Source organism: Vombatus ursinus, unplaced genomic scaffold, assembly GCF_900497805.2.
Source record: "Vombatus ursinus unplaced genomic scaffold, bare-nosed wombat genome assembly UNPS02014774.1, whole genome shotgun sequence".
Taxonomy (NCBI): Eukaryota; Metazoa; Chordata; class Mammalia; order Diprotodontia; family Vombatidae; genus Vombatus; species Vombatus ursinus.
The window spans coordinates 1,000,652-1,019,391 of NW_020954552.1; the positions used below are offsets into that span (position 1 = coordinate 1,000,652).

At 36.5% G+C, this 18,740-nt stretch overlaps 1 protein-coding gene across 10 annotated transcripts in view; it reads left to right on the forward strand.

Moving 5' to 3' along the window:
- The window catches only part of FAM172A (family with sequence similarity 172 member A), a 503,376-nt gene that overhangs the window by 51,457 nt on the left and 433,179 nt on the right, over positions 1-18,740 (forward strand). For all 10 annotated transcript variants that reach the window (XM_027864257.1, XM_027864253.1, XM_027864252.1 and 7 more), the window contains one exon: positions 8,936-9,037. In XM_027864257.1, coding sequence (XP_027720058.1) covers positions 8,936-9,037 — 102 coding nt within the window. The remainder of the gene's footprint in view (positions 1-8,935; positions 9,038-18,740) is intronic.

Consider the following 18,740-nt stretch of genomic DNA (forward strand, 5'->3'; position numbering starts at 1 on the left):
TGGAGAAGGGTATCTGACAGGTAAACTATTCCTTGCCGTCCTAATTTGCTTATAGTATCACCCTTTAAGAACAAATCTCTTTCAATAAATATACATAGTCTCGCTGAATAAATTTCCACATAGGCCATGCCTCAAAACATGTCTCATCTTGTGTATTTAGGTAGGTAGGTAGCATCCATCATTATCTTCTGGAACTGTAGCTGATTACTGCACTGATCACTAAGTCATTCAGAGTTGTCCTTAAAGTTGTGTTCTTTGATAAATTGTTCTCCTGGTTTTACTCACTTACTTCTGCATCATTTTATTTATTTATTTTTTTTAGGCAATTGGGGTTAAGTGACTTGCCCAGGGTCACATAGCTAGTAAGTGTTAAGTGTTTGGTCTGAGGCCAAATTTGAACTAAGGTCCTCCTGACTTCAGGGCCGGTGCTCTATCTACTGTGCCACCTAGCTGCCCTACTTCTGAATCATTTAAGTAAGTCTTCCCAGGTTTTTCTGAAACTATCCCATTCGTCATTTCTTGTGACAAAATATTATATTTATATTTATATTGATATACTATACTATTATTTGTTCAGCTATTCCCCAATTGATGGGTACCCTCCTTAGTTTCCATTTCTTGGTGTTTGGTGATGTGCCAGATGAAGACTTTTAGTTTTAACCCTATATCTGCTGCTAGTAAATCATTTGACCTTGGACAGTTTGCCTCACTTTCTCTAATACAGGGATTAAGTCTATCTCATAAGATTTTCTTAGGCTCAAATGACATAATTTTTTCTGTAAAATAGATGTAATAATAGAACTTACATCAAAGGGTTGTTTTGAAGATAATTAGTTGATGAAAAGACATAATATGATAAATATAGAGTTCTGGGACTTGGAGTCAGGAAAACCAGAGTTCAAATGTGACCTCAGATACTTACTGTGTGACTGTGGGCAAGTTATTCAACCTCTTTTTGCCTCAGTTTCCTCAACTGTAAAATAGAATTATAATAGCACATAACTGGCAGGGTTGTTATGAAGATGTTATGAAGATGAATATCTATATGTACATATATACACATGTGTGTGCTTTGATAACCTTAAAATTACTACATTCATGTTTATTATCATTATTATTCATGGATGATATATCTTCTTCCCTTGTAAGAATGGTATGAAAAAGATTTCAGTGCAGAACATTGTTGTACAATTAGTCATGAAAGAAAGACATTCTAATTTAAATCAGAACAAGGACTTCATACTAGATTATTGTCCTACTATTTTGTAATATATAGTCTTGAAATAGAATGAGTATACCTCGGTATGCTTCTACAGTTAAAAGTGCCTTTAAGTTTTTCATTTTAATTCAATCCAATGAACATTTTTAAAAGTGCTTACTATGTGCAAATGGGCTTGTGCTGGCAGTAGAAAGGCTTTGCCTTTAAAAAAATGTTTTTACTTATTTTGTTAAATATTTTCCAATTAAGTTTAAACATTTTTAACATTCATTTTTAAAGATTTTGAGTTCCAAATTCTCTCCATCCCTCCCATTCCTCCTTCATGAGCCCTTGAGAAGGTAAACAATATGATATTGATTATCCAACACTTCCACATTAACCATGTTGCAAAAGAAAACATACAAAAGCCCCGAGAAAATAAAATGAAAAAAAATATGCTTTAGTCTGCACTCAGACTTCAACAGTTCCCTCTCTGGAGGTGGATAGCAATTTTCACCATGGTTCCTTTGCAATTAAGATCCTCACTTTTAGGAGTTTATGTCTTATTGGAAATTTAGAAAAATAAATCTAGACTATTATAATGTTTGAAATGGAAATGAATCAAGAAATTTATATACTTCAGTATTCAGGGGATTTGTGATTTTATTCATATGGACATACCCTGTAACAGAGCACATCACTGCCTGATTCTGAATCTTCTCATCAATTCAGTTCAACGAATATTTATTAAATACCTATTTTGTACTAAGCACTACTCTAGATTCTCAGACTATTGGCCCAATACAACATGCATGCAGGTGTGGAAAGAAAGAGAGAAAGAGAACTCATTAACTGAAGGGTATCAGGAAAAGACTGCATGTAGAATCATAGGATCCTAAATTTAAAGTTGAAAGGATTTGAGAACTTATCAAGTCTAGCCCTCTTAAAACTGAGGTAATGGAATGGTTAAATGACTTTCCTGGAGTCACAGAACTAGTGAGTATTGGAGGCAGGATTTGAACCCAGGTCTTCCTGTTCCAAGTCACATATTTTATCTATATCAAGTTAATGTTTGCTCCTTGGAAATGTCTCCTATTGGCTACTCTCTTTTAAAATAACCTCTTCCTCAACTGACTCTTTACTGGTGTTTAAATCTCAAAGGTGTTGCCCCTGAGTAGTATTTTTTTGGAAGCCGAGGGTTTTAAGGGAGAGGCCAGCGAAGAGGAAGAACCTTCTAGACACTAGGGCATTTTGTTCAAAGCCACATCCTGTTCTGACTCTTATCTGTGTCTTCCTCTAAATCCTCCACAGGGGTATGTTTCATCTAATATACTGTGAATCTATCAGCCTGGAGGAAAGCACTATTAGGGCCCAGCCAACTAGGGCCTTCTCTCTGCTATCCAGGCTAAGTTAAACTTCCAAGTGGTTATCAGCTGCTGCTTTTGTGAGCCACCACTAGTGAAACTGGACTTGTGTAGGCAATAGCGAATGGATAACCTAGTTCCACACTCCACTCCCACCGCCCATCCCCAACTCTTAGACCTACTGCCTTGGAATTTATATTACCCCTACATGACTCTGGCCATCTGGCTGCCCAGACTGGCTCCCAGGCCCAAGACCAAGGCTTTCTCCCATCCCCTCCCCCCCACTACTCTATCCCCCATCAATTCAACATGGTAAGGGCAAGAAAACCTTTGTTGAGCAGGAAGGTATATAAACGAACCATCCTCTTCCTTGCAAAAGGTAGGGGGAGCACCTGACACCTGGCCTCTTGCCATTTGGCCACCTGTTCCCTTCAGCGACAGAAATTCAAATTGACATTCTAGCTCCAGCTGGGGCACTGCTATCTGTACTGAGAAGGATATAATAATTTACTATTTTGTGAATAACAGATTTTCTCTTCTAAATATCTGTAATTCACATAGAAAATTTCCTTCTCCCATTACCACCACTCCCATTCTCTTATTTTTTTTAGTTTTCAACATTCACTTTTATAAGATTGAGTTCCAAATTTTTCTCCCTCCTTCTCTCCCCACTTTCCTCCCCAAGACAGCAAACAATCTGATGTAGGTTAACATATACAGTCATATTAAACATATTTCTACATTAGTCATGTGGAAAGAAGAATCAGAACAAAAAAGGAAAACCACGATAAAGAAAAAAACAAAAAAAGTGAAAATAATATGTTCCAATCTGCATTCAGATTCCATAGTTCTTTCTCTGTATGTGGATAGCATTTTCCATCATGAGTCTTTTGGAATTGTCTTGTATCATTGTACTACTGAGAAGAGCTAAATCTATCACAGTTAATCATTGCACAGTGTTGCTGTTAACTGTGTACAGTATTCTCCTATTTCTGCTCACTTCACTCAGCATCAGTTCATGTAAATCTTTCCAGGTACCCCCCATTATCTTATACCCTTTAATCTCGGCCCTATTTCTCCAATATCCCTAGTACACTCAGTCAACAAAAAATATTTTTTAAAAGCCACGCTGTTCTAGGTCCCAGGAATACAAGAATAAAGAATGAAAAAATCTCTACTGGTAATGAGTTCACATTCTAATGGGAGAAACAAGTATATGTTAACTATCTTCAGCATAAATATGAAGTTAATAAAGACGCATAAAGTAGAGTAATTTGGAAATGAGGGCACTAGCATTTGGGACGACAGGAAAAGCTTTATGCATAAGACAGTATCTGGGTTTCGTCTTAAAGGAAGAGAGGAACTGCCCTCCCCTTTCATTTTTGCCCCATGAAATTCTATTATATTGCTAATAAACTGCTCTTAGTAATAGATACCTTTCTCTCATAATCCTTCCATCTTGAAATCTCAGTATAATACATTCGTGGCCAACCTTTCTGCTACTGAATACACCTTCTCTCATCCTTAGGAATAGGAGCCTAACTTCTGGGCACTGCTTCCAGACTCTCTCCCTGCCATTGTCACTCAACAACTTTTTCTTCTCTATGATTCACTCCATCGAGAAACATCACCCTGTTCAGACTGTATTCTTCTCCCCCCACACACAGTTTTTTTATTCAGAACTTAACAATCCCCTTCCCTCAAAAAAGCACATTTCCATGTATATATAGCAGAGCATATAGAGGATTGCATATGCAACATGCATCTCCATTTCATACTCCTCACTCTAAAAAAAGTGTAAAATAAATTTCACTCTTTAGTTTAAAAACCATCCCAGTTGCCTTCTGAACTTTCTGCTATTATCTTCTGTACTTTTAAAATATGTTTTTGATGCCTTCTCATTTTGGTATTGCTATTGCTACTCCCTTCCTACCCTCACCTCCCTCCCCGCCAAGCCAGGAACACTGGTCTCCTTGCTTTTCCTTGAATAAGACACTCCATCTCCAGACTGGCAGCCAGCACTTTAATTGGTTGCCCAACGTGCCTGGAATTCTCTCTCTCCTTACCTCTTAACTGCAGACTTCTTTAGAATTCTATACCAATAAAATCACAGGTTCAAACCCCTCCCAAAAATTTACACACACAAAAAGTTACCAGCACCTTTATTCCAATGAAATTAGAATAGAATTTGAATTGAATAATGAAATGGAAAGCCAGGGTGTTTGAGAAGAAACAAACATACGAAGTCCACATTTCACAGGTAAACAAGTCGGGATTTTCCTGACATTACCAGAGATAGGGCCATAGACACATGGATTCTTTCAAATCTAAGCAAAAAATCCTTCTTGCAAGAACGCTGTCATGATCCCCTTACTGCTATTTATTACCTTCTCTCAGCAGTTATTTCCATTTTATCCTGAAGATATCTTGTTGGTACATAGTTTCATGCATGTTGTCTGCCTGGTTAGACTGTGAGCTTCCTGAGAGCATCCCCTTAGCAAAACCTAGTGCATAGTGAGTGCTTGATAATAACTTGATTCCCTTCTATTTTCCCTCATAAAACCCTAAAAACAGAACAGTACCTTTTGAAGGCATTAAGGTTCTGAAGGGGCACTTTATTTCTTTCCCCCTTATTAGAAAGTTTGCCCTAGATCATCACACAGCTCCTTCTAATTGCTCAAATAACTTTACCTTTCTAGATTTCCTTGGGATTGTGTGTTTGTATTTAAGTTCCTGCCCATCTCTGGTCTTTTTATCAGAAGTCCTTGAAAATTCTCTATTTTGTTAAATGTCTGATTATACTCAGCTTTACAGGGTATATTATTCTTGATTGTAAGCATATATCTTGTCATTTGGAATGTAGTATTCCAAGTTTTCCTTTAGTTTGCCAATTGTGTGATCCTGACTATGATTCCTTGGTTCTTGAACTACTTTCTAGATGGCTTGCTGTGTTTTTCTTTGATGTGGAAATTCAAGTTTTGTCTATAACATTATTGGGACTTGTCCTTTTGAGGTTTCTTTTAGGAGATAATCAGTGGATCCTATCTTCCTTTTTGCTGATGTTCAGAGCACTCATCAAGGTGCTCTTTGATGTCTCAGAACAGAGTACTGGGAAATTTCAGAACCTTGGAATGTCTTCATATTAGTATTGCCCTGCCTGTATTGGTTGCTGTCACTCCTTGGACCTTCATGATGCCCGTGGTGGGTTTCCAATTTCCTCAGGGTCTGGCTGGCTACATGTGTCTATGGCCCATCTCTGGTCATGTTGGGAGGTACCTGGCTTGTTTGCCTGTGAAATGTGGACTTTATATGTTTGTTTCTTCCCAAACACCCTGGCTTGCCATTTCATTATTCAATTCAGATTCTATTCTAATTTCATTGGAATGAAGGTGCTTGTAACTTTATGTGTGTGTAAATTTTTTTGGGAGGAGTTTGGACCTGTGATTTCATTGGTGTAGGAATGGCCCTCTACCAGTTCAAATTGATTAAGTGTCCTACATATTAAAGTGTTAAAATACTTTGATTTCAGCATTCAGAGGTTTAGTGCTTTACCTAGGGTCACAGCCAATTTTGGAAAGATGGGAGCTGAACCCAGGTTGTCCTTACTCAGAGGCTGACTTTCTGTTTATTACCACATATTGAATCTCCTTCATATATATCTGTCTGTCTGTCTATCTCTCTATCCCTCTGTCTGTCTTTCTGCATCCTTTTGTATTCTTGAGCTTTGAAAGTCCTTACAGAAATAATAGCAACTTGGAAGGCTTTGGAAGTCAGTAACTTTATAGGTATAGTTATATATTTTAATACCAAAAAAGCTGTGGACTCACTCAATCCTCCTTTTCACCTCCTCAATCAATTATAACTCTTAAAAATTTTAAGGCATATATCTTGAAGTAAGAGAGTGGCAAGGATAAAAGTTAAATCCTCAGAAGTGGGACCCCCTTAATCATTTGTAGTGGTCAGAGTCCCTAAGATGTTAATTATGAAGGGAAGAATAAAAGATAATACCTACAAATGCAGGACCATTAAGATATAAAAGCATAAATATGTGAGCCATCATTTTCATTACTTTGTCTATAGTTTTTTCATCCTTTTGTGCAGTAGTTGGTATAGAACCAGAAATATTGGAGGATTGGAAATAAGAAATGAATTGGGGTGTTGAGAGCTGGTAATATTTCATCACCATGCACTGTGAGCATATATCCTTGATGTGTTACTTAATTAATGTAAACCAAGAATACCTTAATATGTGTTTATTCCTTATTTCTGGAGTAAGAGGAACATAGCATATTTCATTGAAGGACAGAATTGAAAGGTGGAAGGGACTCCTCTCTCACCTTGGTAAATGCTGAAAGTAGTCTGTTCATTTTTCACAGTATGATAACTTCTCGCCACTACACACAGTATAGATACCTTGTGAACATTTTTAGGACATTCTTATAGAATCCTAGAGGTGAGAAAGTAGGCAAATAAAGTAGTGGTTATTGATGTTCCCTAGTTGCCTTTTTTGTTAGTGATACTGCCTGTGATTTTTATTTTCGGTTTTTCAATATCTTGTCTACGTTGTGCATTGATCCTTCATCATCTTTAAAATTGTGTGGCTTTCAGCATAGACTTCCTCTGTTTACTGGACCTGGTCACACTGTATTTCTCTTCTTTATATTCTTTAGTGCTATTTATATTTCCTCATGTAATATGTCAGGGATTATTATGCTAGAGTCCACATGTGGAAACTCCAATGCTATTGATGGAAAAATTAGTTTATTTTAGAAATACTGACAGATGTTTTCCATTTTTCATCTGTAGTCCTTCCCCTTTCATATTTCAATACTACTTTTTTTTTTAAAGACAGTTTGGGAATCAAATTGGTCCCTAACCAAGCTTTCTTAAAACCTCTTTATCTCTTGAATATTTCTCCTTGTTTTATAAGATGAAGCTTCTTGTTGTCTTTTACCATCCTCATCTGTAAAGTTTCATAAATTAATTTATATTTCTAAACTAGTGCTATCTTTGGTTGCCATGTCTTACTACTTGGGAAGAAAATCAAGTATTGGTCAGCTGAGGTAATTCCTAAATTTTTTTGGCCTCTTAATTTTGGTGATTGCTTTTATAAAGGCCCTCTGTAAATTTATGTTCATTTAATCATGTCTCATTTTGTTTAATATCAATAACTTGTTTAAATAGGTCATTAGGGCTATTTTTATTGCTCTTTATATCTTGTTCTGAACAGTATCTTAATTTGCTGTTGGATCTTGATCTAATAAGTCAATAGACTTACAAACAATAGACAATAGACAATCAACTCATTTCAAAATGATCCCTTTCTTAGCTTAATTTAAAAAAAATGTTTTTGTGTGTCTGCCATGTCCAATATATTTTATTTTAGCTCTTTTTCTCCAAGTTTGATTATTCCTTTTGTTTCGATACCACAGTTATTTTCCTATATTTACAGGTGATCCAAGAATGGTGTGATTATTAGTTCTTACTTCCCCCTTTTCCACCACTTTACCACCATCACTACCTTGATAAAAGAGGAGAGAAAATGACTGAAGGACATTTTGAACTTTTATTTTTTGGGTCCCACCAGCCAAAGAATTTACTGCTTGGCATATTTGTGATGAGTTTCTTTGCCCTTAGATAGTCTGGTCCTCAGGTAGTCTCTCACTGGGATTTTATTCAGAGCCTTTTCTGTGTAACAGAATCTGTCAAAGTTCGCATTTTGGCATAGCCTTTGAGATCTCAGTATCAACTTTACCACACTGAGACACCACAGGATGGTTTTTGTAGAGGAAATTGAGAAATACATTTATAGTTGTAGTTTGAGGCAAAAGTACTTGTGATCCAAATCTGTTATTTTATTTGTATGAGGAAGTTTTTTATCAGTGAAGATTCACAACTGTATATGCAACTTAAAATCTTTGTAGAGTTGCATGAGAACACTGAGATGTTAATGGCTTGCATGGTCACACAGCTAGGATATGTTGAAGATTCTATCTAATATGCCACATTGCCTCTAATGGCAAAAATCTATATTCTATTTGTTGATATTACATACGTTAAGTCTGAGTGATGTTTTCTCTGGGAACTAACTATAACTATATAACTATTTCCATATTGTGTGTATGTAGTGCTGTTTTGTACAATGTTATATTGTAAATTTATAAATATAAGTAGTTTAATAAGTATAAATAGTTTAATAAGTATGATCAACATATATAAAACTAAATAGATTAGAAGCAATAGTTATTTTGTAAATATTAGGGATTTTTCTTTTGCACATTTTTTTCTAATTGCCAACTGTATGACATACCACCTTTATTGTTTAACATGAAGATGACCAGTCTATAATCATGCCACTTTTTTTTTTCTCCAGATTTATTGTCTAGAATAGACTTGGATGAACTGATGAAAAAAGATGAGCCACCTCTTGAGTTTCCTGATACTCTTGAAGGATTTGAGTATGCTTTTAATGAAAGTAAGTCATGTATATTATATGGATTCATTTAAGAATGCTAATATAGTGTTACAGATATTAGTTGCTACTCTTACACTTGATCTTAACCTTTCATAGGCCAAGAAACAACTAGTTGCTACTTATAATGGATCGCTAGAATATCGTGCATATTTCTTTTTAGAAATAATGGTTTGTCTTTGCAATATTAGACTCTTTCAATCAAGTTAAAAATTCCAAGTTATAATTTTCTATAATTGTCAAGCCTTTTAAAGAGATGGTCATGAATTTGATCCAACTTTTTTCAGCCTTTGCTGTTCAGTTTTCATATATCTACTCTGAAGACCTAAGCAGATTATATGGAAAGATGCTACTGTTTCTTATGCTATTTTAAATTAAATGTCTGGCAAAGATGTATCAGTGGTATCATTTTAAAGTACAGTGCTAAATTTCCCCATCATCTTATAGGATGTAAATGTGATATACATCTATTAATGAAATAAACATTAAAATAAATTCTGCGCTTAAGATTTTGGAAGTAGATCAGACCAGCAATGAGAGGTATGATCCATTAAATTAATAGCAGATCTCCAGGTAGCTGTTTAAAATAGATAATGCTTTAATAGTTATCTATTTGTTATTTGACTGAAATGAATTGATAACCTATCAAAGTTCTAGCAGTTTAGGTATTTCTTTTAAGAATAAATTGTTGTTATAGTGTTTGTGAGGAGTCATATTAATAGTGCCTGATGAGATAAAATCGGTCATACATTTGTATATATGGAATAAAATAAAGCAAGTTTTAGTTAGACAAATTAGAAACTTAGATCATTTTTGAAACTTCTTAAATTATTACCCACAGTGGGGGCGGAGCCAATATGGCACAGTGAAAACAGTGACTTGCTTGAACTCCCCCCCAAACCCCTCTAAATACCTATAAAAAATGACTAAACAAATTCTAAAGCAGCAGAACCCACAAAAACAAATTTCTAGCCCAAGACAACCTGGATTGTTGATCAGAAAGGTATGTCGCGCTGGGTTGGGAGAGGAATGCAGTTCGGCATGGGCACATAGGCTGTAGCAAACCTGGAGCAGGCCTCAGAGGACTGAATCACAGGCAGCTGTGGCAGTTTCCAGACTTCTCAACCCACGAACACCAAAGACAACTTAGAAAGTCAGTGGGAAAAGTCTGTTTCTGCGAAAAGAGAGAAGCTGGATCCCAGCCACAAGTCCTGAGTGTGGCCCTGGGGCTGTGGCTGCTTCCTGAGCTTCTGACCCACTGACTGGGGGGGGAATCAAGTGGCTGATCAGAGGGGGATTGCAGGGATCTATTTGCCAGTGCTGAGGCAGACATCTCTTGCTTTGCCCGTGCTTGGATCTGGGTCACAGTTCTGGGTGGCAATCCTGGGGCGAGGAGGAGCGCTGGCATAGTGGAGGTTGTAGTGGTGGTGGAGAGGAAATCCTCCTCACAGTTCCAAGACAGAAAAGAGTGCTTGTGGTCCCTCATAGACCAGAGCACAGGCCAGGAAAGGAGTAAACACCTCACCCCTTATCATAGCTCCTTGGAAGAACTGAAAATTTACAGATCCCTAGAAGTATCCCTGAAAACAGCTGTGCAAACCCCCGAAGCTTGGGACAGTACATTCTCCACACTGTAAACAGACCGCTACCTTAACAGAGAGTTTATAACTCAAGTAATTGGCTGGGATCATGAGCAAGCAGGGCAAAAAGAGTCAGATATATTATCTTACTTTGGTGACAAAAAAAGATCAAAACATACAACCAGAAGAAGACAGCAAAGTCAAAGCTACTACATCCAAAGCCTCCAGGAAAAATATGAATCAGTCCCAGGCCTTAGAAGAGTACAGAAGGGATTTTGAAAAGCAAGTAAGAGAAGTAGAGGAAAAACTGGAAAGAGAAATCAGAGTGATGCAAGAAAATCATGAAAAACAAGTCAACAGCTTGCTAAAAGAGACCCAAAAAAAATACTGAAGACAATAACACCTTAAAAAATAGCCTAACCCAAATGGCAAAAGAGGTCCAAAAAGCCAGTGAGGAGAAGAATGCCCTAAAAAGCAAAATTGGCCAAATGCAAAAGGAAGTCCAAAAGATTACTGAAGAAAATACTTCCTTAAAAATTAGAATAGAACAATTGGAAGCTAGTGACTTTATGAGAAATCAAGACACTGTAAAACAAATCCATAAAGAATGAAAAATTAGAAAACAATGTGAAATATCTCATTGGAGAAACAACTGACCTGGAAAATAGATCCGAGAGAGAGAATTTAAAAATTATTGGACTATCTGAAAGCCATGATCAAAAAAAAAGCCTAGACATCATCTTTCAAGAAATGATCAAGGAAAACTGCCCTGATATTTTAGAACCAGAGGGCAAAATGGAAATTGAAAGAATCCACCGATCTCCTCCTTAAAGAGATCCTCAAAGGAAAAGTCCTAGGAATATTGTAGCCAAATTCCAGAGTTCCCAGGTCAAGGAGAAAATATTACAAGCAGCCAGAAAGAAACAATTCAAGTATTATGGAAACACAATCAGGATAATACAAGATTTACCAGCTTCTACATTAAGGGACCGCAGGGCATGGAATATAATATTCAGGAGGGCAAAGGAGATAGGATTACAACCAAGAATCACCTACCCAGCAAAACTGAGTATAATCCTTCAGGGGAAAAAATGGTCATTAAGTGAAATAGAGGACTTTCAAGCATTCTTGATGAAAAGACCAGAGCTGAATAGAAAATTTGATTTTCAAATACAAGACTCAAGTGGAACATGAAGAGGTAAACAGGAAAGAAATCATAAGAGACTTATTAAGGTTGAACTGTTTACATTCCTGCATAGAAAGATGATATTTATAACTCATGAGACCGTTGTCAGTATTAGGGTAGTTGGAGGGAAAAAATTATATGTATGTATATATACATATAGATAGATAGGTAGATAGATAGAGGGCACAGGGTGAGTTGAAGATGAAGGGTCATATCTGAAGAATAAAATTAAGGGGTGAGAGAGGATTATACTGGGAGAAGGAGAAAGGGAGAGGTAGAACAGGGTAAATTATCTCACAAAAAAACAAAAGAAAAAGCTCTTGCAGTGGAGGGGAAACAGGGGAAGGTGAGAGGGAATGAGTGAATCTTATTCTCATAGGATTTGACTTAAGGAGGGAATAACATACACACTCAATTGGGTATGGAAATCTGTCTTACCCTACAGGAAAATAGCTGAGGAAGGGAATAAGAGAGTAGGGGGATGATAGAGAGGAGGGCAGATTGGGGAAGTGGGTAATTAGAAGCAAATACTTCTGAGGAAGGACAGGGTCAAAAGAAATAATCGAATAAATTGGGAGACAGGATAGGATTAAGGGAAATAGAATTAGTTTTTCACAACATGTCTACTTTGGAAGTGTTTTGCATAACTGCACATGTGTAACCTATATTGAGTTGCTTGCCTTTTCAAATGAGGGTGGGTGGGGAGGGAGGAAGGTAGAATATTTGGAACTCAAAGTTTTAAAAACATGTTTTACAAAAAATGTTTTCACATGCAACTGGGAAATAAGAAATACAGGAAATGGGGTACAAAAATCTATCCTGCCCTATAGGAAAATAGAAGGGGAAGAGGATAAGAGAATAGGGGGAGAGATAGAAGGGAGGGCAGAATAGGGGAAGGGATATTCAGAATGCATGCCATCTTGGGGTGGGGGGAGGGGCAAGATGAGGTAAAAATTTGGAACTCAATCTTGTGGAAGTAAATGTTGAAAACTAAAAATAAATAAATTTATTTAAAAAAATTAAAAAAAAATTATCACCCACATCAGCACACCTTACTCTGTGTGTGCTTCCATGCTTTTAAGATTCCATTTAACAGAGTTCAGTAGTCACATAGACCAATTACTCTGCCTTTTCTCCGTTTAATTTAATAAATAGATCCCTCTTTCAGAACAATATAAGGAAACTTGATGCTGTTGTGGGGAAACTACATAGTGTTTGCTTTTAGATATAGAAGACTTCGGTTTTCATAGCTGTCAACCAACAAGACTATTTATTTATTTCAGCTTTCAGTTAATTAATTAATTAATTAATTAATGTTTAGTTTTCAACATTCACTTCCACTCCACATTACTCACCTCCCCCCCAACCCAAGACGACATGCATTCTGAATACCCCTTCCCCCAATCTGCCCTCCCTTTTATCACCCTCCCCCTTATGTTTTCCTGTAGGGCAGGATAGATTTCTATACCCTATTGCCTGTGTATCTTATTTCCCAGCTGTATCAACCTGAATTTATTAAGAGGTTATTATTTACCCTGGCAGCTTACTAAGAGCTGGCTATGCAAAGAAAGGCAAAGAGCTCACATTTTTTTTTTTTTTTGGTGAGGCGATTGGGGTTAAGTGACTTGCCCAAGGTCACACAGCTAGTACGTGTCAAGTGTTTGGTCTGAGGCTGGATTTGAACTCAGGTCCTCCTGACTTCAGGGCCGGTGCGCTATCCACTGCGCCACTTAGCTGCCCCTAAGAGCTCACATTTGAGTGATGGTAGGAAAGATGACATGCAAACAACCGTGTAAATAGAAAATATCTATATCTGTAATCTATCTGTCTGTACTGCTAACTCTTTTTCTTTTTCTTTTTCTTTCTATCCAGAGAGTAAATTTGAGATAATCTCAGAGGGAAGGCACTAATGTTAAAGGGGGGGACTGCAAAAGGATTCTTGAAAAAGGTAGAATTTAGTGACTTCAAGGAAGCCAGGAGGTGGACACAAAGAAAAATAACATTCCACAAATAGGGGATAGCCAGTGAAAATACAGAGTTGGGAGATGGAATGTCTTGTCTGAAGAACTAGTAAGGAGGTCAGTGTCGTTGGATCTTGGAGTACATGGAGAGGAGTAAGGTATAAAAGACTGGAAAGGTAGGAAGGGGCCAGGATATGAAGGGCTTTAAAAACTAAACAGGGGTTTTTATATTTTATCTTGGAGTTAATAGGAAGCCACTGGAGTTTATTGAATAGGGGTGATATGGTCAGACCTGTGCTTTAGGAAGATCATTTTGGTGGCTTAGTGGAGGATGGATTGGATTGGGGATAGACTTGAGGCAGAGAGATCAACCAGATAGCTATTGCAGTAGTCCAGGTGTAAGGTGATGACGATCTGAATCCACTGGGGGTAGTGTCAGAAGAGAGAAGGGAGTTATGTATGAGAGATGTTGCAGAGGTAGAACACATAAGATTTGGCAACATAGATTTGAATATAGAGGATGAGAGAGAATATGGAATCCAGGATGACACCTTGGTTGTGAGCCTGGGTGACTGGGAGGATGATGGTGTTCTTAGAAATAATAGAGACATTTGGAAGAAGGGAGAGTTTTTGTAGAAGTATGATGATTTAGTTTTAGACATGTTGAGTTCAAGATGTCTATTGGATATCCAGTTTGAGATACCTAATAAGCAGTTGGAGATGCAAGATTGGAGATAAAAAGAGAGGTTAGGGCTGAAAAAATAGTTCTGTGAATCATAAGCATAGAGATGATGCCTGAATCCAAGGAAGCTGACAGAATCACCATGTGAACTAATATAGAAAAGAGAAGAGAAGAGAACCCAGGGAAGAACCTTGAGGGGATAGCTACAGTTTATAGGCCATCAGTGTTTCCATATTACCTTTATGAAAAGTAATTTGTTCATTTCCTCCCCATAACACCTTTTAGCTTTTAAATGCTCTTGTGACTTTTCTGAAATTGTGACTTTTCTGAATAGATGTAGACAAAAAATGTTAGGCATTGATAATTCGGTCTTTGAGAAGAGGGTTTTAATTTTAGTCATCATATTCACAGTAATGTACCTTAGCTCTTGCTATAGCTAACCCTTTGACTTGCATGTCTGTTTTTTGGAGAAGTTTTGGCTCAGTGTTTTGACTAAAATTCCTTTTTCTAACATATACATATGCATATACATATATGTATACATATGTATATGTATACATATATGTATATGTATTTAGAGTTCACAATACAATTTTTATTTTTTTTTTAATAAATTAATTAATTTGTTTTTGGTTCCAACATTCACTTCCATAAGATTTTGAGTTTTAAATTTTCTCCCCCTCCCTCCCCTCCCCTCTCCGTCCCCGCCAAGAAAGTGTGCAGTCTGATATATTCTCTACATATATATTCATAGTAAACATATTTTCATATGGGTCATGTTGTAAAGAAGAATTAGAACCAACGGGAGGAACCGTGAGAAAGAAGAAAAAAAAGCAAAACAAAAAAAAAGAGAACAAATAGTATGCTTCCATCTGCATTTAGACTCAAGTTCTTTTTCTGGATGTGGATAGCATTTTCTATCATGAGTCTTTGGAGTTTCTAGATCCTTGCATTGCTGAGAAGAGCTAAGTCTGTCAAAGTTAGTCTTTGCACAATGTGGCTGTTACTGTGTGCAATATTCTCTTGGTTCTGCTCACTTCACTCAGCATCAGCTCATATAAATCTTTCCAAGTTTTTCTGAATTCTGCCTGCTCATCATTTCTTATGGAACAATGGTATTCCATTACATTCATATACCATAACTTGTTCAGCCATTCCCCAATTGATGGTGGCCACCAGAAAAAGAGATGCTGTAAATATTTTTGTACATGTGGGTCCTTTCCCCTTTTTTTATGATCTCTTTGGGTTACAGGCCTAGAAGTGGTACTGCTGGGTCAAACAATACGTACAGTTTTATAGCGCTTTGGGCATAGTTCCAAATTTCTCTCCAAAATGGTTGGATCAGTTCACAACTCTACCAGCAATGCATTAATATTCCAGTTTTCCCATATCTTCTCCAATATTTATCATTTTCCTGTTTTGTCATGTTAGCCAATCTGATAGGTGTGACGTGGTACCTCAGAGTTGTTTTGTTTTGCATTTCTCTAATCCATAGTGATTTAGAGCATTTTTTCATATGACTATAGATAACTTTAATTTCTTCATCTGAAAACTACCTGTTCACCTCCTTTGACCATTTATCAACTGGGGAATGACTTGTATTCTTAAAAATCTGACTCAGTTCTCTATATATTTTAGAAATAAGGCCTTTATTAGAGACACTGACTGTAAAATTTTTTTCCCAGCTTTCTGCTTCCCTTTTAATCTTGGTTGCATTGAATTTATTTGTGCAAAAACTTTTCGATTTAATGTAATCAAATCCATCCATTTTGCATTTCATAATGTTCTCTATCTCTTGTTTGGTCACACATTCTTCCATTCTCCATAGATCTGACAGGTAAACTATTCCTTGCTCTCCCAGTTTGCTTATAGTATCAACCTTTATATCTAATAGTGTACCCATTTTGACTTTATCTTGGTATAAGGTATAAGATGTTGGTCTGTGCCTAGTTTCTGCCATACTGTTTTCCCAGCAGTTTTTGTTTCATAGTGAGTTCTTATTCCTGAAGCTGGAGTCTTTGGGTTTATCAAACAGTAGATTACTGTAGTTATTGTCTGTTGTGTCTTGTGTACCTACCCTATTCCACTGATCTACCACTCTATTTCTTAGCCAGTGCCAATGAGTTTTGATGATTGCTGCTTTGTAATACAATTTAAAATCTGGTACAGCTCGGTTGCCTTTCTTTGCATATATTTTCATTAATTCCCTTGATATTCTGGATCTTTTGTTCTTCCAGTTGAATTTTGTTATTATTTTTTCTAGCTCTGTAAAATAATTTTTTGGTAGTTTGATTGGTATGGCACTGAATAAACAAATTAATTTAGGTAGAATTGTCTGTTTTATTATATTAGCTCAGCCTACTCATGAGCAACTGATATTTTTCCATTTATTTAGATCTGACTTTATTTGTGTGAAAAGTGTTTTCTAATTGTGTTCATTTAGTTCCTGGGTTTGTTTTGGCAGGTAGACTCCCAAATATTTTATAATGTCTACAGTAACTTTAAATGTAATTTCTCTTTCTATCTCTTGCTGTTGGGCTTTGTAAGTAATATATAGAAAAGCCAATGATTTATGTGGGTTTATATCCTGTACCTTTGCTAAAGTTGTTTATTATTTCAAGTAGTTTTTTTACCTGATTCTCTAGGATTCTCTAAGTATACCATCATGTCATCTGCAAAGAGTGATAGCCTTGTTTCTTCTTTGTCTATTCTAATTCCTTCAGTTTCTTTTTCTTTTCTTATTGCTAAAGCTATCATTTCTAGTAGCATATTAAACAACAGTGGTGATAATGGACATCCTTGTTTCACCCCTGATCTTACTGGAAATGCTTCTAGTTTATCTTGTTTATTATGCTTGCTGATGGTTTTGGATAGATGCTACTTATCATTTTAAGGAAGACTCCATTTATTCCTGTGCTCTCTAGTGTTTTGTTTTTTTTTCTTTGTTTGTTTGTTTGTTTGTTTGTTTGTTTTTTAATGAGGCAATTGAGGTTAAGTGACTTCCCCAGAGTCACACAGCTAGGAAGTATTATGTGTCTGAGGCCGGATTTGAACTCAGGGAGTTCATTTATGGTTTGTTCAATTTCTTTTTCTGAAATGGGGTCCTTTAAGTATTTTATTTCCTTTTCTGTAAATCTGGGCAATTTATATTTTGTAATTGAGATTTTTATGCCCTAATACATGGTCTGTTATTGTCTAGGTGCCATGTACCTCTGAGAAAAAAAGTATATTCCGTTTTATTCCCATTCAGTTTTCTCCAGAGGTTTATCATATCTAAATTTTCTAAAATTCTTTTCACCTCCTTAACTTCTTTCTTGTTTGTTTTGTGGTTACATTTATCTAGTTCTGAAAAGGGGAGGTTGAGGTCCCCCATTAGTATAGTTTGGTGGTTGTTTCTTCCTGAAGCTCCTTTAACTTCTGCCCTAAGAATTTGGATGCTATACGATTGGTGCATATATGTTTAGTAATGATATTACTTCATTTTCTATGGTAACATTTAGCAGGATGTCGTTTCCTTTCTTATCTCTTTTAATTAGATCCATTTTTGCTTTTGCTTTGTCTGATATCAGCATTGCTACCCCCTGTTTTTTTTTTGTTTTGTTTTTTTTGTATTTCAGCTGTAGTGTAGTGTATTCTGTTCCAGCCTCTTACCTTTACTCTGTGTGTATCCCTCTGATTTAGATGTGTTTCTTATAAACAAGATATTGTAGGGTTATGGTTTTTAATCCACTCTACTATCTGTTTCCGTTTTATGGGAGAGTTCATCTCATTCACATTCATAGTTATGATTACTATCTGTGTCTTTCTCTCCATCCTATTCCCCCCCCATTTATGCTTTTCTCTGTCCTTTTTCCCTTTCCTTCCTCAATAGAGTTTTGCTTTTGACCACCTCCTTCCTCAGTCTGTCCTCCCTTCTATCACCCCCCCCTCCCTTTTCTTTCCCCTTTCCCCTCCTACTTCATATAGGGTAAGTTAGATTTCTATACCTGATTGTTATTCCTTCTTTGAGCCAAATCTGATGAGAGTAAAGTTAAAACAATGCTCATCCCCCTCCCTTCTTTTCCTCTACTGTAATAGGTCTTTGTGCCTCTTCACATGATATAATTTACCTTTTTCTGCCTCTTCCTTTCCTCTTCTCCCAGTACAATCCTTTTTCACCACTTAATTGGATTTTTTGTCATCATATCAAAGTCAACTTATACCCATGCTACTGTCTATGTATACCCCTTCTAAATGTCGTAATAAAGATACAATTCTCAAGAGTTACAAGTATCATCTTCCCTTGTAGGGATGTAAA